At 36.4% G+C, this 27,986-nt stretch overlaps 1 protein-coding gene across 2 annotated transcripts in view; it reads left to right on the forward strand.

The window, feature by feature from the left end:
- Nucleotides 1–474: 474 nt before the first annotated feature.
- NF-YC10 (nuclear factor Y, subunit C10) overlaps nucleotides 475–27,986 on the forward strand; it is a 30,625-nt gene continuing 3,113 nt past the window's right edge. Inside the window, exon 1 of one of the 2 annotated variants that reach the window (XM_089809184.1) lies at nucleotides 475–957. In XM_089809184.1, the coding sequence (XP_089665310.1) occupies nucleotides 562–957 (396 nt within the window). In that variant the 5' untranslated portion in view covers nucleotides 475–561. The remainder of the gene's footprint in view (nucleotides 958–27,986) is intronic. The other variant, XM_089809182.1, reaches the window with a different exon arrangement.

Consider the following 27,986-nt stretch of genomic DNA (forward strand, 5'->3'; position numbering starts at 1 on the left):
TTTGCATCAATGTTTCAAATCAGGCTAAACAATTATTATAATATATTAAGGATAATACTATTTCTGAATTCCACTTTGTGCAAATTTTTATGTCAAAGTTTATAATCACACTCTGTATTCATCATTAGAATGACAAAAGAGCTAACAGATCAATTTTCATTTGAAACTAATATTAATATGATTTCAAAATTCCACTGTGTGTAAATTTTTATATCAAAGTTTAAAAGCACACTCTGTATTCATCATTAGAATGACAAAAGAGCTAACAGATCAATTTTCATTTGAAACCAATATTAATATGATTTCAAAATTCCACTGTGTGTAAATTTTTATATCAAAGTTTAAAAGCACACTCTATATTCATCATTAGAACTAGAAGAGAGCTAAGAGATCAATTTTCATTTGAAACAATTAATAATAATATAATTTCAAAATTCCGGTGCGTATAAAAAATCACTCTTGTAATTCATTATTAAGATGAGACAAGAGAAATATATATAGGAGCTTTTTGATGCACTTCAATTTTTTTATAAAAATATAGGAGTTTCTCCCCGGCTTAAAATGTCTCCCAAGGCCTACCCGCTTGAAATTGAAGAAAATAGAGAGTTGTCTCAGCTTGTAGCTCTTGACAGCAGCACCCTGTCCATGGCAAAAGTAATCCACACAATCTCAGACTCTTCTTCCGAGAGTGCTTCAGGCTTTAGCGAAGAAGCCGTCCATGAAAACGTGGAAGGAAATGCCACTACGAATGGCATGAATACAGCGAAGAAGGATGAAGAGGAGGAAGAAATAGAGCAAACTCCAAACCATCCCTCTAAATCTTCGCATACCAAGGCTGAGAAGGTGGAGAGCCCTGCGAGCATGGCGTTCCCCTTGGCTAGAGTGAGGCGGCTTATCAAGAGTGAGGAAGACATTCGAACGACTGCCGAAGCGGCCTTCCTCGTGAACAAAGCTACGGTATTTTTTTGGCCCTAATTTTTAGCTAGGGTTTGATAATGATTTTGCTTTACGATGTTGAAAGGGAAACAAACGACACTAAGTTGTGTGGAAAGGACCGCTCAAAGATAATATAGCATTGAATTTGAATTTTTTTTGAGTACCCTCTTGGTGGAAGGGATCTTTGGTAATTTCTTTGAAGGGGTCTTTATGAGGGCATCTCGTTAAATGTGCCTAGAACTTAACTTGGCCTAGTCTTTTGAGGGTGTGGCATTTTCTAAACTACGCCTGAAATTGGATTAATACTTCTTGACGACTTTCTCCTTCAATTAGGTTGAAAATTTCAATTCACATAAAGTTTGGTATAGAATTTCAATTCATATAGAAATTTGGAATAAAATTTTCACTTCATATAGAAATTTGGTATAGAATTTTTTGGATCACTTTGATTTTATGGAATTTGGTATATATTTTTGATTCATTAAATATTTGAACTTTTTTTTTTGGAAATCCTCAGTTTTAGTTTTTTCGATCTCTTGAATGAATCCAATTTTTGGACTTGCTAACTTTGGTACTGACTGTGTTAGTTCATAAGATTAAACATTTCATATTAAGATATCCAAGCACATTACATATCTAGGGATTTGAACATAGGATTCTAGTATCATAACCTTAATGATTTACCATTTGATCTCACCCCTTTTGATCATAGCTTCTAAACATGTTGTGGACTTGATGTGTCTCACAAGTTTGCCAATCAATTGTCATTATCCTCCAATACCTCATTGAGCATAGTTTGTGAATTCACCTAAGTCTATCAAAAAGTGCAGCCAAGTCTTCCCATTAGGCTCACAAGTTCTAATGTTAGTCTCCCTTGTGTGAAAAACCTAAAATGTATGTGCCAATATTCTCATTTCATTCATTTTTTCTTAGTTTGTCTTCCATAGGTGTGGAAAAGTGCTTTTAATGTTGAGAGGAGGATTTGGGAGGTGTATTTTGAAGATTTTATAGAGTTAATAGTGAAGTTGACTAAGATATGTGTCTAGTAATTTTTCCTTCCGTATTTTTGATTTTCAAATTAAGAATCTAAAAACCTGGGTGTTGTTTTTCTTTTCCACATTTGTTTTTGCTATGTTATATCCACAATGACAAGTTCAATGCAAGGTACTGGTGAGAAAGATATAGAATGGGTGATGACAAGGCCAAGGTTAGGGGTATTTATTGTGGGTATCTTAGGGCATGACAAATCAATGGGTTGAAATAACACCTTGATTAGATACTTGGACATGATGTAAGGTATGCACTTATGTGCTTGATGAAGTGAGGAGAGAATTGGATGCTCATCTTAATAGTGTTGATATGAAGAAAATGGAAAGGAAGAGGAGAAGGGACTTGGTGGCAATGGTGATGAGTTGCAATTCACATTCATCTTATAGATTCTTTTATCAACTCATGCATATGACTTCCATTGGCCTCTACTAGTGAGACTTATGAGAGTTCTAGGCGCCTCACATCTTTACCAAATTTCTATACTCTTGAGTCCTCACAATGTTCTCGGGATATAAGCATTGCTTGGTAATACCATTTGGAACATAGACAAACACAATTAGGCTAGGGTGATACTCTCAAGATTGTACAACAATTGTATGCCTTGAAATGTGGTGAGAAACCAATATTGGGAAGGGCTGGTAAACACATTGATAGGCACTAGTAAGGGGTGTAAGAATCCAACAACTAAGAATTTGGGTGGGCTATTGCTAGGTAGTGGCAATAAAAAATACACAACTCATAGCTGATGATTATAAGTAAGTATGGTGGATAAAGGGTCACAACACTTTATGATGAATGAATAGATAACAATAATAGTTCAGTTGAATTTGATAGTAATACAAGAATTTGATTTGTGGAAACTCCTCCTTATCAAGAATAGGGCTCTTAAATTTTAAGTAGCTTCAAATGGCACATAGGTGTTCTTGAAGTATGTAGATGTTGCATGTGAATTAAAAAGGGCAAGACTTTGTGCAATTTGTTGAAGAGGTGATCTAGGAGGTTGGGGTTGAGAATGTTGTCCAAAATGTCACATACACCACGACAACATCTGTAATCACTTCACTATATGTCATGATTCTTGTCTTGCATATTACTTGAATATGATGCTTGATGACATTAAGAATATTGGATAGGTCAAACGTCTGGTTGAAGATGCTAGAAAAATTACAATATTTAAGTGTAATCATGATTTGGAGCCATCTTTCTCACTTTGTAGAGAATTGTAGTGCTTTTGTGTGTGAAAACAATTGGAGTCTACCGTAGAGCATTCACACCGAGAAGATACATGTTGATAGCTTCAATGATCTTGTCTTCATCCAATATGACCCATGCTTTTGAACTAAAAGACTGGAGGCTCCTGTTGTGAGGTTTTGACACCATCTCCCCCTTGTAAATGTGAATTCCCTCCTTTTGCTTTCGTTCCTGTAGCTTAGGTTTAGAGAGTGACTTTTGCAAGGCCTTTTTGGTTAATTCAGGAGAGTTTTGAGGGCTCAAGATTAAGAGAAAAGGCAAAATCAGTGAGGTCTGAGATTTTAAATTTGAGCAAGTGTAAGCAATAATGAGTAGATCAGGGGTATGAGTGTCCAAGACAACCAATTTTAACTTATAGACGACCCCCTAGCAAAATTTGTATTGTGTTTAGCTTGGAGAAAGGGAGGAATTTGGCTAAGTATGAATATCATAGTTCATAGAGGAAATTCCTCTGGACAGGACGGATTCTCCCTACCACAGAGGAGTCCAATTTCTTTGCTATCTCTAAATTTCGCCCCCCCCTTTTGACTGTTTTAAATCGTGCAAACCACCCTCCAATTCACCTATGGGAAGGTCATTGGTAATTTAGGTGAGTAAGTAGGAGAATTTTGAGGTGTAAGCAAAAAGGTGAAAACCAGGTTCAAGACAAACTGAGGAAAAGGCACGACAAAGAAGAAAAATCATCTGAGCATGGTGGATTCCGCCAGCTCTCTAGGAATCGAAATTTGTCTCTTTCCCCAAAATTCCACCCTCAAATTTAGCTTGGAAAGGCATCATAAGGGTTACACATCCATTTTGGCATAAAGGCTGTGATTTATGCCACCACAAAGAGGGCAATTGAGGGCAAAAGTGGAGGAATGCTGAAGGAGAAATCACTAAATATAAAGGCCAAGAATTTGGAGAGTGTGTAAAAGGAAAGGGAGATGAAACGAAATGAAAGAGGAAAATTCCTCAAGATAGGGCAAAATCCGCTAGCCCTAGAGGAATCTGAATTCTTCCGAACATGTCAATTTCTACCTTAACCTTAGAATGACAAAAAATGGATGTAGCCTCTCATCTTCATGAAACGATGAACAAGAAACTTAAGAAGTGTAAGGGAGATCGAGACATTGGCGAGATCTTATGTGAAGGTTGCAAATTTGAGAACTTTGGAGTGAGAGGATTTAAAATTCCTCTCTATGCCTCCATTTCCATTTTGCATGAAGCACATCAAACTAAACACAATTTCTTAAAGGGGTGTTAATTTTTTTGACAAGGAATGAAAATAAGCAGCAAAATCTCAGAATAGAAGCAATTATGAACACTAAGACACAACTTGGTATCCTGGGAAAAACCCTCCAACCTGAGGGGAAAAATCTAGTCACACAACAAAATCGCTTTTATCGCTTTTATTGAATAATCAGAAGTCTGAAATACAATATGCCCAAACACCAGGCTCAAAACTAAAGTAATATTTAGAAACACAATATCAATTTGCATCACCTATGGCTTACTCCTGAAGAATATATAAAATTGGCTTGACTGTTCATTATCTTGCTGTTACAAAGTGAAGACCCCTTCGTTGTCACTCTTCAATGTCTTGACTATTCAATATCTACGCACGGTCTCTTCATTAGCCAATGCCGAAGACTCCTCAAGATCTTCAAATGATGCGGCTCTTCATATGAAAGACTATTCATAATTGAAGACTTTTTGCGGCCTCATCATATTAAAGGATTAGATAACACAGTAGCATATTAAATATATTATATAATTTTGATGCAATCACAGGTACATAGATATTTCCTGTAGCTACCAAACTATAACAAGTGGAAACAAAGAATAAGATGGAGAATCCAAAAGAAAGTTGAGGTGAAAAGTTAAAATTCAAGAGATGATTCCTCTAGGCATGGCGGAATCCACCGGACGAATCCAAATTCCCCTCTAAGGCCCAAATTCTATCCCTATATGAAGTGGAGAAGAGGGAAATTTGAGGCCCTTAAAATTGAAAAAAACACAATTTGAGAGTGATATGATCCCAAGAATGAGAAATTAAGACTAATTGGGTTGAGTTTCTTGAGGAGATTGAGCTGAGGAGAGGAATCCAACAATCCTTGATTTGCCTTTGCATTTATGGTAGGAAACATGATTTGAGCCTTTAAAATTGAGTGATAACCAACAAAATGAAGGAGTTGAGTGATTGGGCAAATCTATTGGAAATGATAATTTTAAGGAAAAGTTAGAGTGGAGATGAAGATTTCTCTAGAGGTGGCCGATTCTGCTACACTTAGAGGAATCCACATTCCCCTAGCAAGGCCAAACAAATTAAATGACGAACGGACTAAAAGGACAGAGATAGGATAGAACACCTTAAAACAAATTAAATGACAAATGGACTAAAAGGACAGATATAGGATAGAACTAGCGACGGAGGACAACAAATGGACTAAAAGGACAGATATAGGATAGAACCAACGACAGAGGACAGCGAATGGACTAAAAGGACAGATATAGGATAGAACCAGCGATGGAGGCTATTGGCCGAATGGCTACGACTTCAATATTCCTTCAAATGTTAATACATACAGAGAAGATAGGATGACTGAAGACTTAAACTAGCGAGGTCTAATATTTGATTCTCTATAAAGAGAAGATCATTCTCTATAAAGAGAAAATCATACTCTCTACTTGCAAACTGACTCTCTAAGACTCTTAAACTCTAAAATGACTGATGCCCAATATGCTTCCGCATGAGCTTATTTATAACTACCTAGCAAGTTATAAGTTATCGGGAACCTGGTGATTGGGTAAGGCGGTATGTCCTTAAAGTAAAGACAGTGATGACCATTTACAAAAGAGATTCCCACTAACTATCAGTACTATCACATGATGAACTGTTGGTTGGTGACGGTAGTGGAGTCATCAATTCTCCATGATCAAATACGTCTTCCCATGTGACTAGTCTCCACATTGCCAATAAAGTGAACCGGTGGCGAATATTCCAGTCATGTTGGTTGTCATCATATACTAAGTGGGGTGAAAAGTAAGAGTCCCATCTTAGTCATAGTTTAGTGATGACACGGACACAAACCTCAAGGTCGAGATGATGATCTGGATTGACTTTATCAGGACCGGCATAATTGAAGAATTCAATAACTTGCTTAGTGTGTGGGGCCGCACATGTGATCCGCCATGTGAAGAAAGGTCTTCGAATTACATCAAGGAAAAGCATATATTAATGGTCATTCTACATCCGAAGAATAGTGAATTCTCCACTATCATCATTGAGATAATCTAGTTGTGTCATGCTTCCTAGATTTACCAGAGTATCTATAGCATAATTTGCATAGTGACGGAACTTCTGATTCATGCCTTGAAGCAAGCATTGTCTTTGAGCAATATGGTGGAGAGAGGAGAAATAAACATTAAACTCCTTTTCTAAATGGAAACCATAGTATGTAGGTTAAGAAGGGTTTACCATAAAAACTCCAAGAGCTTGCCAACTGAGATAATCTGCAACTATATTCTCTTTTCTCGGAATATGCTGGACTTCATAATTATATTGATTTAAATATGTTTGCCAGCGAACATACTTTCCTCTGCCATCTTTTCTACTATGATCCTTTTCTTTGAATGTGAGAAATTTGGTACAGTCTGTTCTGATGATGAATTTTGATAAATGCATTAGTTTTAAAGCAAATTTCTTAAGACAACAAATTACACCATAAATTTCTTTGCCAGAAGAGATCCATTTTCTGATATCAATAGGGAATGATGTATTCCTTGTTATCTTTAACAAAGCATAAATATCCTCCCTAGGCTACATCAGAAGCATCTGTGTACAGGATAAAATTCTGTATGGTAGGCACAACTAGTGTGGGAAGATTCTGAATTTTATGCTGGATCTTCTGAACTGCTTCAGTATGAATAGTTGACCACTGTGGTTTCCTTTTCGTCAATAGTTGCTATAGTGGCTCTTGATCAAAACCTGCATTTGGATAAAAATTATTTACATAATTCAAAATTCCTAAGAATTCTTGCAGCTCCTTGGTATTTAATGGAGGCTGAAATTCAAGGATCTTATTTTTGATATGAGGTTGAACCTCAAGCTGTCCAGCCTTAACTATCATTCTTAAAAATCTACAAGAGTCTATGCACCACCGGATCTTTGGTAGGGACAGAACAATCCCAGAATCCGAACATAATTTATAAAAAATGTTTAGATGAGATCTATGCTCATCAGTGTTTTTACTAAAGACTAAAATATCATCTATGTAAACACAAAGAAAATCTTTACAGCCATTGAAGATTTTGTCCATTCTCTCCTGGAAATATGAGGGTGTATTCATCAAGGCAAATGGCATGACAATCCATTCAAAATGTCCAAATGGACAGCTAAATGCAGTCTTGTGCTGATCTTTCTTCTTGACACAGATTTGATAAAAACTTGATTTACAATCAAACTGAGAGAAGATCTTTGAATTAGCAACCTTTTGTAACAGATAAGATTTATTTGGTATTGGATAAGGGAATGAAATTGTTATGTTATTTAATGGTTTATAATTGATTACCATCCTTTTCTTTCCTCTCTTCTTTTTTGATTCTTTATTGACCATAAATGCATAACAATTAAAATCAGATTGAGAGTGAACAATATACTTCCCTTTCTTAAGTTCTTCGATTGCTTGTTGCATGTCATTGTAGTTATGTGCTGGAATAGGAATCTTTTTCCCACTTTTCATTTTTGCTTTTGGCTTGATTTTTATTTCCATTTCTGGCATCTTTTTTTCCCAAAACTTTTGTGGGTCTTCAGAACAAATATTTTGCACGATCAAGGCTTTTATATTTGTAAGAGGTTTAGAAGTCTGGACCATATTGACAAAAGGATGTTTTTCTGAAGCATAGACTAATCTGGGAGCACTAATTTTTTTTCCTTGAAGAGTAAACATGATGCTCTTCATTGTACAGCCATAAGGTGTATATCTATCTATGAAATTTCCTCTAAGTAGTACATCTACGGGGATTTGTTACATGGCAAAGAAATCACATTTAAATGTCTTTCCTTCTATCTGCAAAGTTTGTTGATGACAATATTTGTCATAGCTAAACTGGTTGCCTTGTACATTACAGGCAGTATATATTGTTTTTTCTATTAACTGTTCCCAATTATTAAGGACTTGTCTTTTGCAGAAAGATAGAGAGGCTCCGGTATCAATCTGAGCATCATATTGCTTGCCATTAATTAAAACATTAATGTACTGAGAAAACTTTCTAGTAAGGAGATGTACTAAATACTGTGGTTCTAGTGTTGGAGTAAGGTCAGGTAATACAATCATTACCATTCCTGCTGTACTAGAATCAGGAGTATCAAAATTGACAATATCTTCATCTTCATATTCTTCCTGAATTTTAGAGGAGAATTCATCAAAACTTAGGCTAGAGTAAGAGGGTCCTTCATCTAAATCCCTAATTGTAATGCTAGATTTTTGCTAGGGATAACTGGCTTAGGACTGGAGAGATTGTGGTATGTGGTCAAGGCTTGTACAATAGGGTCTGGTTGTGGCTTAGACTTATAGAACTTCCTTTGCTTTTGTTCTATTGGGACAAGATTGAACATAGGGGCCTGTTGACATACCCGTTTAGAAGGTTTTGTAGTTTGATACATATTGAAGTTTTGGAATTCTTTTGTGAGGCTGTCAAAATGTGGTTTCTTCTGGAACGATGGTTGGTATGACATCTTTGGTGGTTGTTGATGCTGGAAAGAACGAGAAGAATAGGCAGGTTCATTTTCATCATCATCATACTGCCATTTATAATTTCTTCCTCCTCTGTTATTGTTATTGCGCCAATTGTTGAATCGGCCTTTTCCTCTTTTGGAATGATTCCTGTAGACACCATGTAGATACTCATTGTCTTCTTCTTCAAGCTGTTGTTTTGCTGCCTATAGGGTAGCAGCAAGATCTTCAAGAAGAGCATCATCTTCTTCAGAGACTTTTTCTGCATCTTCTAAAATAGGTTAAAAAATGTTAGCTTGCATATATAAATCTTCTTCTTCATCTACAACATCCCACCACGCTGCTGCGGTTGGATCAGAGTAGACGGCTTTAACAACTTTGTTCTTGCAATGACAACTAGGGGCTTTATGCCCAGGCTTATTGCAAATATAGCAAATGATCTGATCGCATAGCAGATGAGGATGAGAATGCTTGCGAAAGAAGTGGTTTTTAGGTGCATAAGATTTTCAGCAAGGAAAGGAGCGAGGCTAAAAGCGAAGTTTCTTATGCTTTCTGCGCTGCTTTGTGGCTTTGCACTGAGTTTTAGTGAAAGGATTGCAACCAAAATTATCAAGGAATGTGGGTGCAGTGCGCTGTGCTTTATGCTTAGTGAACTTTTGTTGATATTTACAGTTATCAATGAACTGGAGAATTTGGTCTTTGGCAAACTGAATAAGGTCAGAAATGGGGCATTCTTTGAGAGTAAGGGATCTGAGATCTAAATATTGCATGACCTTATCAGAGATGTTGTACGACAAACCTTCAAGATACTTTGTCTTTGCCATTGTGACCTGTTCTTCATTAGTCAATTGATACAACAATTTCCTAAAATGGTTTGAGTAAGCAAAGAAATCTTTTAGATCACAACACTTCATCTGAAGAGTATCCTTGATTATCCTTTCATGTCTATTACTTAACTCAGGGCAGAATTCATTTACTAATTCATTCATCAAATAGTTAATAGGAATTAGTTGTACTTGTTGCTGTACAGTTTGTCCTGTTTGATTTACAACTTGAATAGCAAATTTCTGATAGACTTGAGCATCCTTTTTAGTAGCTGATTTATTGTTCCACCATGATCTAGCAATTGCCCATAAATAGTTTACTGCAAATCTGCATGTATTATCTTGGTCTGTTCGAGACAGGGTTCCTATTATCAAAAAAGTGTTGATCCAACTTTCAATTTTTTGCTTTGGATCATCATCATTATCAATGTCTAGATACCAAGGCTGTATGTTACAACTTGTTCTCATCATCAGAAGACGATCTTTCCTAAAACGCTTCTCAGGGGCTTGTAGAGAGGTTGGCAGTACTAAGGCTGTTTGAGTAGACTGCTTTTCTTGATTGACTAACCAATCAAGAGATGTGGACAACTCTTGTAAAGAATGATCTACATTAGAAAGACTTGTAATAAGAGCATCATGATTTTGTTGGTTATGCTATACATGTGTAGTAACAACTTGAAACTCATCAACATTTTTGTGTACATTATTCAGAAGCTGTTTTGTTTGTATCTTGATATTGCTCATGGAGTCTTTTATTTCTGCTACTCTGGTATGATTTTCTACAGCAATGTTACCTATTTTCTGTACATTGGTGTTAACTACAGTTAAGGACTGTTTAATAAAAATGACATCTGTACAAAGGTCATCTATACTTTGTTGTAGGTAATCACAAAATTTTGAAATAAAGTTCTTTTGCTTATGGTCAGCAGAAGGTTCCTTTTCTTCAGCATTCTTTGGCTGAAAGACATATTGAAACATTGATACTATACCATGTTCATGTTTGAATTGCCCTTTTACAGGTGGCCATCTGCCGTTCTGATAATATGTATTTTCTTGTTCTTTGTACCATTTAAGGGTTTCTGCTCTAGGAAAGGGATTAATCATGTGTACAAAAAGATGATCCCTTTTAATCTTTTCTTTTTCCTTATTAGTTCTAGCTTGAACTGGTTCTGGAATCTGGGGACCAGTATTTAGAGGTGCTTCATCCTCAATTTCTACAAAAAGTTTGCTAGATGTACTTCCTTGAGAGCTAAAGGAGGAACGAGCATCAAAATATGGTGAGGCAGAAACAAATGGGTTCATTGACCTTGTGGACAAAGATCTGGGCAATATATTTATTTGGTTATGAGATACATGGTGTACTTGTTTAGTTGCTTCTAACAATCTAGGTACAACATTTTGCATCCAGTCAAGTCTCCATCTTGTAGGGATATCTATGGTATTTACATGACTCTTTTGAAGTTGGACTTCTCCATTTAAGGTTCTGGCATAGGGTAGGTTATCCAATATAGCAGGATTGTTTGTATTTGTCAAACTGTATAAGACTTGTATTTGGACAGAAGCATATTTGAAAGCAACAAACATATTCATTCCATATAATGAACTAAACACACCCCAACAATTTAAAGAACCATATCTGATTTTAGGGCTGGATTTATCCCTGGTCGCTACTGTCAGATTAGGATAATACAAGAAACACACGGAATTTTTTTGTCACTCTTGACAGACTAGACAACTGGCACGCATGGTATATAATTGACTTGTCTTCTATCGCATAGAGCTAAATAACATATAGGGCATATGTTTTCTGGTACCAATGATCCTGTAGTTACCTGTATAGCTCCAAAATGTAAAAAGTTCATATCCTGATGACTTCTGATATACTCAATTTCTTCAGGAGGGAAGATAGATAACATTTTGGTTTGGAATGTTTGAGTAGGATCATATTCTAAAGTAAGCTCTACTATTCTCATGCGAGGAATCACAATCGGTCTGAAAGTAGACTTAGACAAAAAATTCTTTAACTTACTTGGAGTATAAGCACTCTTCTTATATAGACTGCTAGGCTTTAACTCAGGAGGTATATAAGTACTTACTTGCCTAGATAGGGTCTTCTCATCTGTCTGTATATCTGACACTTCTTCAATATTCAAGTCTTTGCTGGTAGGTTGTATTTCAGGAGCTTCGAAGAATCCTTCCATATAAGCTTCATTAATCCTTTCGACACCATCTTGGACAGGGAATTTGTGGAACTCAGCCATTTCTAGTCACAAACTGAGATATTGACTATGTGCGAAAAGTTTATCTCTGTAGGGTTACACTCTGTGTTGGGATTTGAGAAATTTTATTACCTCCTTTTATCTATTATGTTTATTGGTATTTGTTATCTCTCCTGTAAAACCTCTGTAAGTGTAGATTTCATGTTGTGTTACATTTCTCTAGCCCGCGTTGTATTACATTTCTCTAGCAAGGCTAGATTTCGCCCTATATTGCAGTGGTTGAAACCTAATCTTTGACCATCAAGGTAGAGTGCAAATGGAAGATGATTAGAAGATGGAGTGCTGAGGTGAAAATCAACTTATATGGAGGTGTAAATTTGACAAATCCCAAATTCCTCTCCATCTATCAATTTCTGCCTTGCATCTATGAGGCTGAAAACATAAATTTTACCCTTCCAAATGCTTGAAATAATGAGCAAAATGTGAGCATGACAAGCGCTGGTGAAATCAAGTGAGTGAATAAGGAGTTTGATTTATTTTTGAAAGGTGAAATTTTCCTCTTGCAGTGGCGGATTCCGCCAACCTAAGAGGAATCTCTAATCCTCCCTTATGCATGATTTCTGCCCCAAAGGAAGAAGAGGCTTTGATCAAAAGGCAAGAAGGTGAATTAATTAAGGAATAAATAAAAAAAGAAAAAATTGCATTTGATCCTCAATCAAGTCGGTCTTGGGAGATGAGAAAGATTTAAATAAAAGGATTGGCTTAAGGAAGCCAGGTTGACCGTCATTGGAGACTCACACCTTCATACTGATCAGCACCTATACAAGGGAGGAGAGGTGAGTCCATTTCAACATCAAAATAAAACAATATTGCCTCTGCTTATTAGCAGTGAAATTCTCATGTTATGAGCAATTTCCTCTTGGATAAAGCATCAAAATTCTTCTCATTAAGGCAGCCAATTCATCCTAAAAGGGCAGCGATCTGTTGTGTAGAGAAGTGAAATGTCGAAAGCAGGGAGTGAATCCTCTTGAGAAAGCAGCTATTTTGGGCAAATAAGAGCAGATTTCTTCCAAAATCTAAGGAGAGGTGGTAAGATAATAAATCTGGGCATGCTATATTGCAAAACTTTTTTGATTTTCAGATTTTAACATGATTTCATTTCAAAATATGCAAGTAGAGAGAGTTTTGGTCTTGAACTAAGGAAAATCCATGATAAAATTTCATTTTGCCTCTATATTTTGGTGTAGAGGAAAGTAGAATTTGGATGCAATTTCATTTCATAATTCTTTCATTTTGTTTTTCTCCTATCAACTTTGTAATCTTAAATTTGTAATTTCTATCTAATTTTGCGAGGTAAATTGTTCAAGATTTCATGGAGAGAACAAGTGAATGCTACAAGATCAAGCTCAAAACTTTATTTTGTTTATCTCCTATCAATTTTGTGATCTTAATGCAATTTCTTTTTTAGTTTGTGAGGAATTGAGAGGCAATGCAAGTGCCATAAAAGAAAGTATGTGTAAGTTGACAAAAGAAAATGATGAGTTGGAGACAAAAAGCTTGGTGCTAAAGGAGATCATAAACAAATATGTGAATCAAACGAGGCATCAGAATGCAACACTTATACCATATGTTCCCACTTTCCAGGGTTCTCATTGTGCTTGCAAAATAGTGAAGAAATGGGTAGACGATATTAGGGGGCAAGCAAAGGTTTTTCTCACAAAAATGGTTCAACACATGGAAAGGCAATCATAATTATAGAAAAGGTACGAGAATTAGAGGAAATTTGGAAGGAATATCAGCCCATCAAACACAGAGTCATCCCTTGTCTCAAGGTGTTGAGAGCTATCCCCACATCAATCCTATTATGGGAGTGAGTTGTTGATAGGTGGAGCACTTTTGACTTCGGCTGTTGGTATCTCTCACTGATTACTAGGAAGTGCGTGCACACAATGCTGTGATATTGAGGATCTTATCTTGGGTATACATTCAAAGGTCCTTATCGCAATCAAGGAGCCACTCGATCTTGATTTTGATGCTTGTAGTGAGTTAGATCTAGAAAAGCTAATAAAATATTGAAATCGTTTTATTTCACAGGCATGGATTTTGTTGAAGAGAGTCACTTGAATGACTTCCTCTCACTCATGCCCTATTAATGACCTACAGTGACACTCTTTGGATTGGGATAACATATTAGACACATGCATGGAATAGTTGGAGATTATGGAGATGCAGTATGACAACCTTCATAGTATTGACATGGAGGAACTCAGTGAAATCTTGCTTAAGCTCCTTGATTTTGCTAAAAGGGAGAAGGAAGAAGGAAGTATACATCTTGGATGATGACTAGGGGACTTCCTTGCTTCTTATTGGTCTTCAAGCCTTTGAATTTTCTCATTGGCTTATTTTGTGGTGCTTATATGTTGGCTACTTTTGGTTGCCCTAGCTAGGGTTTGTAATGGATTAATTTGGGCCCTTGATTCTAAAATTAATCTTGGTCGTTCACTATAATTCACGCTCCTATATAAACCCACCCCCTCTCATTTGTAAAATGGGTTGTTTTAGAATTGTTGCTAATTTAATGGCAAATTTGTGCTTCATTGTTGTGCCTTGCATGGTGAATTGTTGTGATCAAGTTTGCATTATTGCATGGATATCTACATCCCTCATTTAGAATAGATCTTCATTCCAAGTTGTTAGATAGGTTTCACTTCAAGTTGTTAGATTAGATTTTACTTTACATATTTTAGTTTATGTGGATGTTCACTTGTTAGGCTTGAACAGACTTGGGCCACTAGCTTCTTACGAATTGTAAGAACTAGCTTGTGTGGTAAGCCAATGATTAGAACACATAACTTCAATTGATATTGAATCTTTAATTTGCATTCATTTGATTGGATTAAAGGTGAGATATTGATTTGAAAATCTTTAGCATCTACCATAGAAGCTTGCACTAGGTGAGTGGAGTCACTGGCAAGATTACACTTAGTAGAGCCCAAGTCCATCAGTACTTCCTTGCATTCATAGTTAGAAGTAATAGTAGAAGTAGAAGTTAAGCTTAAAGAGTTGAAAACCAAAAGTATATTTTCATTGCACATTGTGAAGTGAAAATCTTTAGAAGCGCATTATTGATAAGGCTTTAATGAACTAGCATAAATCCCTTGATGATCCTGTTAGCATGAATGTTGATGGTATTTTTTTGGGGGAGTATCCTAAGCATTGCTAGAACAGTTGAGGAGATTGACATGTTGCATTCATGACTGTGTTTGTCATTGATGTCAACTTAGTATTGTTTATGTAAAGACTGACAAAGCAATAGACAAAGAACAAGATTGTACGAACTATGTATTGATGATATGTTCTACATTGTGTTTTGATGAAGTGGACAAGTGCGCGTGCAGAGAGTCGAAGACATGTAAGAATTATTCAAGAATTATAGAGGACAGTGTGCAAACAGAGTACTCGAGAAGTGGTTTTTGATGTTTGGATTGCATCTCTTAACAAGGATAGAATCTTGATGAGCAAAGTTAAACAGTGACAGTAAATAGCTGATGATGATGTCAGTGAGTGTGTGAGGTCAAAGGTCGCATGTGTGAGAAGTTGTATTTACTATGAGTCAACAGTGTTTTGTAATTACGAAAAAATGTAATGTTTTGTAATATCTTAATGAGGTCTTATTATAATAATTGGGAAAGCTTCAAGGCCGACTCAAAGAATTATTTTGAGGATATGGTATAAAGGAAAGTTATTTTCCTTGTGGTGAAGTGTGTGTACGTGTGTAAGTGTGAATTGTGCAAGTGGTATCTGAAGTTTGTAAATACGTGTAAGCGATCAACGAGCATGTGTGATGTGAGTTTGAAGATTTGGTATTGAGATTTGAAGAGGTTTGGTCTAGTTAAGAGGACAAAGGAGTTCAAGTTATTCTACATTCTATTATTTTGCAAGGAATAATATAGAAATCAATTGGATAGTGAGTTTGGTAGTCTCGCCTCTGAAGTTTGGACAGTGGGTCCATCCGCCTTCTACAACTTCTAATACGGTTGGAATCTCCTAAAAGGGACTGATATGTATTGAATGTATTTCATTGGCTCCTAATAGAGTCCATCCTCCTAATATTAGTACATCATTTTGTGGGTACCATCCCCACGGGGTTTTTCCCTAGTTAACATATTTGGCGTTATTGTGTATGTGTATTTTGTTATGGTTGCTGACTATATTGCTCACATGTTTAAGATTTAATAATGTTGACAAATCTTGGTAGACTTTACTTTCTAACATATCCAACAAATCACATCATTTCCAATGAGCAAGTATCCACAATAAAAGAACCTTGAAGTCACTTCGTGATCTTACTTTGCAAGCTTAGCATAAGAAGTGACTTTATATCAAGAGAGAATTTACTATTTCATGTTTTGTTTCGAAACATTAAGTGTTTGATCATGCACGTTGTAGTGAACTAAAACTCACATCAATAGGGCCCAAGATCGTCCTTGTATTAGAGCAAGTAGTGGTGGAATGACAATTGTAACCGCAAGACACCTTCCAAAACATTGTTTCCACATAATCAGAATTGGCATAATCTTCAGGTGCCGTTGGGTCATGATTATTATTTGGTGCCCAATGCATACTGTTCCCTATCATAGCTCACTAGCATTGGTTTGTACTGATATGGTTCTATCTTTGTCAATGTCTTTTTAGAAAACAAATAACAACCCACGATTACGATCAATACAGTCATGAAGGTCAGTTCAACTCCTTTGATAAAACAAAGTAGAAAAGGCACTGAAAATGAGAGATAAAACATACCACCTAGGCATTGCAAGGAGTCCATTTGATGTTGCTCACATTAGGAGGCGTCCAATCACCCAACACGGTACTGTATCCAATGATCTTAAACATTTGTCCAAATTCGGCATGTTGAACCATTACAAATGTTAAGATCATATCTTGCCCCATGAGAAGCATAACGACATAGACATTTTTGTTTTAAAATTTGAACCAAAACATTGATATGGTGGTGTATTTTTGGCATTTTCTTATCATTTGGACTAAAATGTTAATATATATGCTGGTGTATTTTGCTATGTTGCATTATTATTAACATAGTGGTGTATGAACTAATATGCTGCACACACACACACACACACAATTACATAAGTAATTGGTAAAATACTTGCTTGTTATTAACAGAGACCAAGAGGTCTATATATGCAAAAGAATAAAGCGATGTTTGCTTAGGAAACGATCGTAAAGAATAGAAATATTCTATTCTAGCTAAAAGAAAGCTAACAGATAACTACAACTAACTAAATATTAGAAACATTCTAATATTTACAATAGATTACAGATGGATAACCATTAACTAATAATAGAAGCTTATCTATTATCATAATACCCTCCCTAAATGGTTAATCTATCCACAACACCAAGTTGTCCTCTGAATTTGACAAACTTATCAGGACCAAGAGGCTTGGTGAGAATGTTTGCAGTCTGATATGTGGTAGGAACATATTGCAAGTCTGTTGTCCCATCTTCAACCAGTTGTCGTATGTAGTGACAGTGAACATCCACATGCTTGGTTTGTTCATGGAAGATTAGATTTCGTGCTAACTTGATAACACCTTCATTATCATCAAACAAAGTGGTTGGTCTTGTTGGTGACATTTGCATATCCCCAAGCATTCAACGAGTACAAACAACTTCACAACCTGCCTTGACTGTCCCTTTGTATTTGGCCTCTGCCTGTTGCTTCTTACTGGTCCATGTGATGCCACCTAATCCCAAACTGAACACATATCTGAAAGTTGACTTTTTATTGTCAATAGAGCATTCCCAATCTGAATCTGTGAACTCACTGAGTCTAGGATTAGAACTTCAAGAGTAAAGAAGTCCATAATCTGAAAGGCCCTTCACATGACGAAGCACACGCTTTGCTGCCATCCAATGTGATGGAACACTAAAATTTTGCAAATTTTAGCTTCCATTTGAAATGTAAAGTTGACTATATATAATGAAGCCATATGATATAAACAGTCAAAACCAAAACATGATATGGAGGTTCATACATAATTTGAGGAAGCCATGATGGAAGCAGGTATGCAGAGAACTTGTTTGATAAATATCTCATCTTAAAAGATGTTAAGAATAATATTGCAGACAACATACTGAGAATCTCATATGAAGATCAATCATATGCTGATTGACACACAAAGATAAGGCATTGGAGCAAGTTCATGAATTCCTTCAAGAGTCAGATGGTAAAATCTGAGACATGAGCCAAAGAAAGCGCTCAGCCACACAACTAGAGGTATTGTCCACATCAGAAAGAGAGAGTATTATGCCATGGAGATTCGCGGCAAGAAGAAAACACTGAATACCTCCGAATATCTCACTCGCACAAGGGCACAACCAATAACCTTGGCTCACACATTTTTAGTGAGCGATAAGACTAAATGCCTCCTGTTACCAAGTATCAAGCAGTGATAACGGCAAATATCGAATTCATTGATTCAAGCAATAACTATGAATGGAAATGATGGAAACGGAGATCAGAGATAATAAATATCAATTATTTGTTGAAACTTGCCAATGATAATGAAGTTTCATGGAGATCACAAAATATTTGCCATAGATATCATAACTACGAAAACTACGAAGAGTCAGGGATAAGATCAATTAAATTATCAAAACATTTTAATAAATGTTCAAAGCTTTATAAAAGAACGTTTTCGGTAGTTTGTGTAGAGTTTAATTACAAACCTTTGTTTTGTTTATCAAGAAAGAGATATGACTCTTTGCTCCTAAAGGTTGTGTCCCCTTATATTTAAGATATAAGTATGGGATGAAAAATGTTAGAACAAGGACAAACAAGAATTCGACAATATACATTTGGGGAAGCATTTTAAAAGATTTTTTTATTTTTGTACGGAGGAACAAGGGCTTTAATATGACTTTATAATTTAAATTCCATTATTTTATTTTAATAATAAAATAATTTTTTTAAAAAAAATTATTATTAAAGGCGTGGAGATTTAAACTGTAGGCGAATTGTCCTTTGTAATTATTTTTTGGAATTCTGTATACAATTTAAATATCGGATAAGTGGACAAGGTCATTTAGCATTAAAATTTGATCATCACAGATATTGTGAAATATTTAATTGTTTCCGTATTTGTGTCTAGTTTGTCTCCTAGAGGAGTTAAAATTTAATCTAGACTAATTTAAAGATTGCGTAATAATTGATTTGTCGCATTTTGATTATGTAATTGTTGGCAGTAAAGTGTGTAAAACATTATGAAATTGTGCGTGAAAATTCCTTGAAGTTGACTCTATTGCCCGGATGAGCAGAGGCATTGGTCTTTTATTATTGAAGTCAAAAAATCTATAATTTCCTTCCCGCAAGCATCAAATTAATTATTATTCAATTATACAAAAAATCCAACCATTATTTAGCATTCAGTTTCATTTTGATGGAGTTCGAGGACTTTGCTAGCTAGAGAACTCTGAAGGTTTAAATTCGCTTTAGAAAAGCTCTGAACCAAGTAAACAGGTTCGAGGAGGTCTACCCGCCTAGGTGTAGCGGAGCCTGAACTGTAAGGGAATCGAGTAGTATTCTTGTTCATTGGCCAGAATCGATTGAGAAGCCCTACTGGAGAAGTGGCAAACTCTTGGATTTCCAATCTGCGGTTTTGGGAATCAACATAATGATCAGCCTTGGGAGCTGTCATAAAGAGTGAGATGTAGTTGACTGCAAAGCTGATATCAAGCCTAGTAGCAGAGAGGTAGATGAGGCTACCTACTAGTTACCTGTATTTAATATCATCAATGGGCGGAGAATCACACTTGGCTAATAACTTATGACCTTTCTCCATGGGTGTAGATACAGGTTTGCAATCTTGCATATGAAATTTGTCTAACAAAGCCCTGGCATATTTGGATTGAGAGATAAATATACCAGAAGATTGTTTGCAAACCTCAACACCTAGGCAATAATGCATGAGCCCAAGATCAGTCATATCAAAAGATTGGCATAAATTTTGCTTGATTCCTCGAATCAAAGATGCCGAATTGCTAGTGATGATCAAATCATCCACAGAAATAACTGGAAGGATTATTTCACTATTAGTAGTCTTGATGTACAAATTTGAGTCTAAAGAACTCTTCTGGAAGCCTTGATCAAATAGGTACTTATCAATTTTTATGTACCATGACCTAGGTGCTTGCTTTAAGCCATAGAGAGCTTTCACCAATTTGAGAACTTGATGGTATTTACCAGCAACATTGAAACCAGGAGGCTGTGTCATGTAGACCTCTTCATGGAGATCACCATTCAGGAAAGCACTCTTGACGTCCATCTGATGGACTTTCCAGCCAAATTGTGTTGGCATGGATATGACTAATCTGATTGTGCTCATCTTTGTAGTAGGAGCAAAGGTCATCTTTGCAGTAGGAGCAAAGGTCTCCTCATAATCAATGCCCTGACACTAAGAAAATACCTTCGCAACTTAATGAGTTTTGTACTTATCCAAAGTACCATCAGATTTGTATTTGATTTTGTAAACCCATTTGCAGCCAATGGGTTTCTTCCTTGGTGGAAGATCAGAAAGGATCTAGGTGTTATTCTTCAGCAAGCTCTGGTGTTTAGATGTCATGGCTTGTTCCCACTCTGGAATTCCGTTAGCCTCGGAATATGTTTGAGGTTCAAACACACTATGAATTTCGGCCATGAGAGCAAAGTTAACAGACTCTATAGGTTTGTGCTTTTTCTGAGCAGTTCTCCCATCAATGAGCTCATCATCATGAAGATCAGCAAGTGTCTTGGCCCACCACTTAGGCCGGAGAGGAGAACAACCAACATTAGTATCAGGAGATGCTGTGTGATTAGGTTCCTCATCAGAAGAATCTGGATCAGACTCAGGTGAAGCATCTTCAAATTGAGGTGATCTTGCAGGAGAAGTTGAAGGTGTTTGTACATGGATCATATGTATAACTGGAGCTACAGGAGCTACTGGAGCGCTCCCATCAGGTGGAGCTAATGGAAGCCCATCTCCTAAATCATGAGCCTTCATAGGTTGGTCGGTTGGATCAGGAACAAGAGAAACATGCATTAATGGGCCTCATTGCTCATCAAAGACTACATCGCGACTGTATAGGAGACAAGACGTCGCTGTGTCAATTAATTGACAGACTTTGTGAAGACTATTGTATCCATCAAACATAAGTTTTTAACTCTTGGCATCCAACTTGGTGCGTGATGCATTAGGGATCCAAAAAAAAACAAGGGAGCCAAAAACCTTCAAGTGACTAATTCTGGGCTTGCAACCTGCTCAGGTCTCTTTCGAAGTCTCACCTTTGACTGCCACTATGGGTAACCGGTTCAAAAGATAAATTGTAGTGTTGATTGCTTCTCCGTAGAACTTATTCGGAACATGTTTGTGTTCGAGCATGGATTGAGCCATCTCGGTGATTGTTTTGTTCCAATTTTCAACTACACTATTATTTTGTGGTGTGTGGGGTGTGGTTATCTGGCGTTTGATGCCATGAGTATCCAAGAAGCTAGAGAATTCATTATAACAAAATTCCTGCCATTGTTTGATCTAAGAGTAATAATAGATTTCCCAAACTCTTTTTCAACTAAAGCTTTAAACTTCTGAAATATAGGAAATGCATTTGATCTCTTTTTTAGAAAATACACCCACATTTTCTTCTGAAATTATCAACAAACAATAGAAAATACCTAGACCCAAGAACAAGTGTGGCCATAGGGCTGCAAATATTGACTTGAACAAGCTGAAGTACCTGAGAAGCTCGCCATGAATCACCACAGGTGAAAAGTGTGTGATGTTGCTTCCTAGCTTGGCATGCATCACAAAATCCAAGTTGTTGAGTCTAAATCTTTGGCAAAGTGAGGACAAGCTCTTCCTATGCAAGTTGAGAGAGATAATGCACATTTAAGTGCCCATAACGTTGATGCCAAAGTGTGCTAACAGGAGACCACCGAGCAGCCATAGCTAAGTCCAGAGATTCACCAGAATTAGTAAGTGCAAAAAGACCATGATCCTCAAGCTCTACTGGCAACAATTGACTGAGTTGCCCTAGCAGTGATGGTACAATATTGTGAACTGAAGGTGACATCCAACTATGGAGAATGGCGCAATAACTGACTGATTGAGAGTAGATTTAGTTCCATCCCTGGAACGTGGTACACATCGAGGAAAATGAGATTCCTTCTAGCAGATTGAATCTGAATGTCGCCTTTACCGATAATGGTGTACTATTCTCTGCCACCAAAAAAAACAAAATTTGAGTAAGGCTGGTAGTCAGTGAACCAGTCTCTGCGGTGGGTGAAATGACGAGAAGCACCTGAATCAATATACCAGGCTGATGACTTCATACAATCTGTAGGTCTTTTAGCTATGAAGGTGTAAAAGGCAAATTTTGTTTTTCCAGTGTGCTCTGCACTCTTCGCTTTGGGCTGCGAACCTGATTGCTTAGATTGGGCAATAAGCATTTCCCACATTCAACCTTCATGTGACCAAACTCGTGGTAGTAGTAGCATTGAATGTTCTTCTTTTGGGAGCCTTCTGAAGCTGGAGCAAAGGGCTTCTGTTGAGAAGATTGTTGAGACTTGCCTTTATCCTTCTGAAAGGATTTAGCAGCAAAGGCTTGCTTTGTGGAGGTGGAGATGGAACTGCTACCAAATTTTTGTTTCCATCGATCTTGCTGAAGCAAAAGAATGTAGAGATTCATGAACTTCAGATCAACACTAGAAGATGTGATGTTGAGAGTCTCGATAAAATGCTCGTAGGATTTCAGTAAACTCTAGAGAGTGATAACCACAATGTCCTCTTCCTCCATCTTGCGACCAATGACAAGCAACTGATCATAGATTTCCTGAATCCTATTCAGGTGAGCCTAGAGCGATGTTCGCTCATCATTGATAATAGAAAACAGTGTTCTTCAAGAAGAAAGCTCTGCTTTTGTCAGAAGTCTCATGAAGATTTTTGAGATGTGCCCATATCTTGGCAGTTGTCTTGCTGGACAAAATCTGAGAGAGCTGATCATCAGCTACGGATAATTTGAGAAGCGTCACCGTCTCCCAATTATTCAAATTCCACGTATTCGGACCAGCACCAAGTGCAGTTGGACGTGTAACACCCAAAACAATTTGATTGATTTTTCAATATTAAAAAATTGCTATTATCCACTACTTCCAAGTGCCATAATTTCAACCATTGAATTTGGAATTGCTTTCGAGTAGAATGTTAGTCAATGATGCCATAGCACATTTTCCAATGAAAAAGTGTGAAAATATGTGAAGGCATGTTCTTGGAGGCAAAAAAATGGAAGACCCAAAAAATTTGAAAGGTGACCCAAAAGAGCTTGAAAAACCTAGAAAGAATGTTGTCGATTTCTGGATTCGTTGGCTCAAAAATCGAGGCACCCAGAAAAATCAGACAACCCAGTTGAGCTCTTGAAAAATCCCCTAGAATCTATATTCAAAAAATATTTTTGATCCCAAAAATTAGGGTTGTGAATTGAAAAGTCCTAGGCTGAAAAAAACTTGAAATCAATGGGGGATCTATTGCAAAAAACATACTTTCTAGGTGTGAATCTATTACTGAGGGTTTTAAGTATCCCTTGGGATCGCTCCCAGCCCTTGATGTGCAGAAAAAGTGGACAAATATGCCTAAAAAAAATCACATTCTTTCAAAAATGGCCAGAAAAAAACCATGAATATTGATTGTCAATATTCTCAAACAAACCCTAGTTCGAAGCAAATATTTCAAAAAAATAATTTCAAAAATAGGGTCTGATAATTTCAGGAAAGAAATTATGATTTTCGAAAAAATTTAAAGTGGCTCTAATACCATATTATGAAGTAATTGGTAAAATGTTTGCTTGTTATTTACAGAGACCGAGAGGGCTATATATACAAAAAAAATAAAGCGATGTTTCCTTAGGAAACAATCATTAAGAATAGAAATATTCTATTCTAGCTAAAAGAAAGCTAAAGAAAACTAACAGATAACTACAACTAACTAAATATTAGAAACATTCTAATATTTACAATAAATTACAAACAGATAACCATTAACTAATAATAGAAGCTTATCTATTATTGTAATACACACATATCTCAAATTCTTGTACATATGAGCCTAAAATGAATCCAAACCCAACCCAAATTTTGTTTTGGATAAATTTTGAACCCATATCTCAAACCTACATTTGTTCTAGAATCCAACACTACTTAAGATGACCCTAAAGTTTTATTACTCTAATATGTCTTTTTGTTATGTTTAGCTTTGTTTTGTTGTGTGTTGATGGATTCGGATATGCACATGCTTACATTTATAGAATATTTGTAACATTCACATCTAAATGATAAGGAGAAAAGGTAAACTTGCTAAAGATATAGATTTGCATGTTTGTTCAGACCTTTAAGTCCCCTACTATAGACATTTTGGATTGGCCATTCAGTGTCGTGGCCTTGTGACAAGTTATTTGGACTTGGACATGAAATAAATTTGTAAGTCCCATCACATGACACTTGATTTTTTTTTCTTCATGTTTTTCTTCTTTTGTGCATTATGAATGGTAGGTTTGTATTGGCATGGTTAGTTTGCTCCATCCATCTCCCTGCAATCGATGCATCATCTAGTCTAATTTTGTCTGTTGGTGCACCATAAGCAACCCCATTAGTCTATGAAATTCTTGTGGTAGTCTCAGAGGAATTATAAAATTAATGTGTCAATTCAATAGCACAAAAAAACCTGAATTTATATCCCCACTTTAAGCAGTTGCTGAGTCCTAGGTTTGGGAAGTTTGGCCGACTTAGTGAGTTAGTCCAGACTCGGCTTGACTTGGCCGAGTCCGAATCCAAAGGCAGGAAAACCCGGGAGAGTCGACTTGGCCTTGGACAGAGTCCTGTAACTATGGTTTATGAATACACATATGGCGACCCTTGTTTTGGTGGGCGTTTGGACAGTGTCATGCATCATAAAATCGAAGAGGATCATTTTGAGATTAGACTATTTTTCAACGAGGTGATCAAATTATATGAGTTGTACAAGTATGATGTGAATGTTGGAGATGGTAGAGCAAACAATATTTTTTGGCAAGATTTGTCTCATGAACAATACAATTTGTTTCATGATAATGGCATCGACACTCAAATATCTGAGTTTGTATTGACTCCATTGTGTTCTTTGGCAAGAGACGCATATCTGACAAGTACAAAATCTGGACTGTATGGGCATTACAACATGATTCATCATGTGGTTTTGCAATTGCTTGTGGGCAAGCAATTTTGAGAAGGGTGAATTGTCATGTTCGGATGTTCCCTTTTTTCAAATTAAGATAACTAATAAATTAATAATATTATTTAAATTGGATCCTACAATCTCTAATTTAAATGGCGACTCAATAATATTAAAAAGAAGAAGATGTTTTAAACCCTAATATTAAAATAGAAGTGATACTTAAAATAATTTTAAAAAAAGACTAATAATAAAAAGTACTTCTACTTAAAGGTAGGGCCTAATTGGATGTGCAACTTGAATGGGATTGTTGGAGTACTAAATTTGACAGTGTTTTTTTGCAAGGAACTGCTATTTGTCTTCCCTTTTCCTGTAGTAATTTTATTTGATCCCATACCCTTTTTGCGAACAATGGTTGTTTTATCCTCCCATTTAGTTATTAGTGGCAATTTCTTCAAAACCAGAAAAACCTTTTCCACAATGGGAATGCATGATTGAAAGTTGATATGTGCGAAAGAAACATCCTGTTCTTCACCTAACAATTAAAGCTTAAAATACCCAATGTCAGGCAAGTCAATTTTATGTTTTTTCTAGATCTATCTCTTCCTCATATGGAACAATATAGACTTTGTGATATTACTATCAGGATTTCACTGTGTATTTTTTGAGTCAAACTCATTGACCCACGTTTCATGAGTAGTGATTCACATGAATCCATCTCGCATGATAATAAATGGAACACTTAACACTCATTGGATCTTGGTGATGCTCATAGAGGTGAAGCATCAGGACTTCGTGGGAGGTCACCCATCCCAATACTAATCCAACTTGAGCGCGCTCACCTACGGAGTTTCCACTATGGTTAAACCCACTCTGTGATGCAACACCTAGATCCAGTGAGTGTACCATTTATTATCACGAGAGATGGATTCATGTGAATCGCTACTCATACAACATAGGTCAACGAGTTTGGCTCAAAAGATATACAGTTAAATCTTGATAGCAATATCACAATTTGACTTGCTGTGGAAAATATCTCCTACTTATCAATTGATGAGCTTAAGGGGCTTTCTAATGAATAGTTCATAAGGGACAACACTTGGTGAAGGTTTGCAATGGGTTTGCAAGCAAAGTGGGTTTAACCATGGAGGAAACTTCGTAGTTAAGCACACTCAAGCTGAAGTAATACTGGGATGGGTGACCTCCCGGGAAGTCCTCGTGCTCCACCTCTATGAGCATCAACCTAGATCCAATGAGTGTTAAGTGTTCCATTTATTATCATAAGAGATGGATTCATGTGAATCAGCACTCATGAAACATGGGTCAATGAGTTTGACTCAAAAATTACACAGTTAAATCTTGATAGCAATATCACAATTTGACTTGATGTGGAAAAATATCTCTTACTCATCAATTGATGAGCTTAAGGGGCTTTCTAATGAATGGTTCATAAGGCACAACACTTAATGAAGGTTTTGCAAATGGGGTTGCAAGCATAATGGGTTTAACTAGGGAGGAAACTCTTCAGTTAAGTGTGCTCAAGCTGGAGTAGTAATGGGATGGGTGATCTCCCGGGAAGTCCCGGTGCTTCACCTTTGTGAGCATTACCTAGATCCAATGAGTGTTTAGTGTTCCATTTATTATCATGAGAGATGGATTCATGTGAATCACTACTCATGAAACATGGGTCAATGAGTTTGTCTCAAAAAATACACAATTAAATCCTGATAGCAATATCACGCGATGACTTGCTGTGGAAAATACCTGCTACTTATCAATATAGACCCTACTTATGCTTTTAAGGGAGGGTTGAGATGAAATATTTTTGAGCTTCCATGTGGTTGCTTCTCTTCTTTTTTGGCCTTCTCTTCCCTTCTTCCGTCATGTCCTAGGGGACTCTAAGTTTACTGATTTGAGCTCCCATCCATGTCTCTGTCTTGTTGAGCTTATCCATCTGGTAAATATTACTGTTCTAAACTCTGAACCCAAAACTTTGAATTTTGTCTTGTGATTACTTACATTAATACCAAAATCAGCATAAAAGACAACCTGAGCATTTCCATAACAAGACAATTTGCTGTCATCTGAAAAGCTCATTTCACAACTGCTAGAGTAGATCGAACATCCAGGATGTATCTTTGGCAATAAGTTCTTGAATCTCCAAAGGATGTATCAGTGGCAATTTTGCAAAATGCCTAATATGCAAGGTTGCATGGGTACTTGTACCGTCACCCCTGGTATTCGTATCCACGTACCCAAGTACCAGGTACATGTATCCCAAGTACTGGGTAGGTTGCGAGCATCATAGCTAAGGACCTTGATTAAGAGTTCTGATTTGTTTTTTCAGTTTTTTGTTCGTGTATCAGCTTCTTGTTTGTCATGCTTAATTCAATACCTAATCAGTTCGAAACTTTGCTACAATATTGATCAACAATAAACTTTAGCTCTGTTCAAGTCAGAAGTTTATCATTTGCAATATGTCATTGTCATATGATTTATGATCTTGTTCATGTTTAAAGTCTGCCTTCTCTTCTATGCATCTAAACATTTATCATATATTATTATTACAAACATATAGCAAATCTGAAAATGTAAAAAATACATTACACTTGTAAAACCATTGTCATGACTTAATTTCAGATTTATAATTAATATAAAAGTATATAAAAATAAAAAGTTTGACATACCCAAGTACCCCCATCCCCTATTGTGAAAAATAGTTGTACCCGTACT

This window comes from Cupressus sempervirens, chromosome 11 (genome assembly GCF_028749045.1).
Source record: "Cupressus sempervirens isolate cs-2001-9-10 chromosome 11, ASM2874904v1, whole genome shotgun sequence".
NCBI lineage: Eukaryota > Viridiplantae > Streptophyta > Pinopsida > Cupressales > Cupressaceae > Cupressus > Cupressus sempervirens.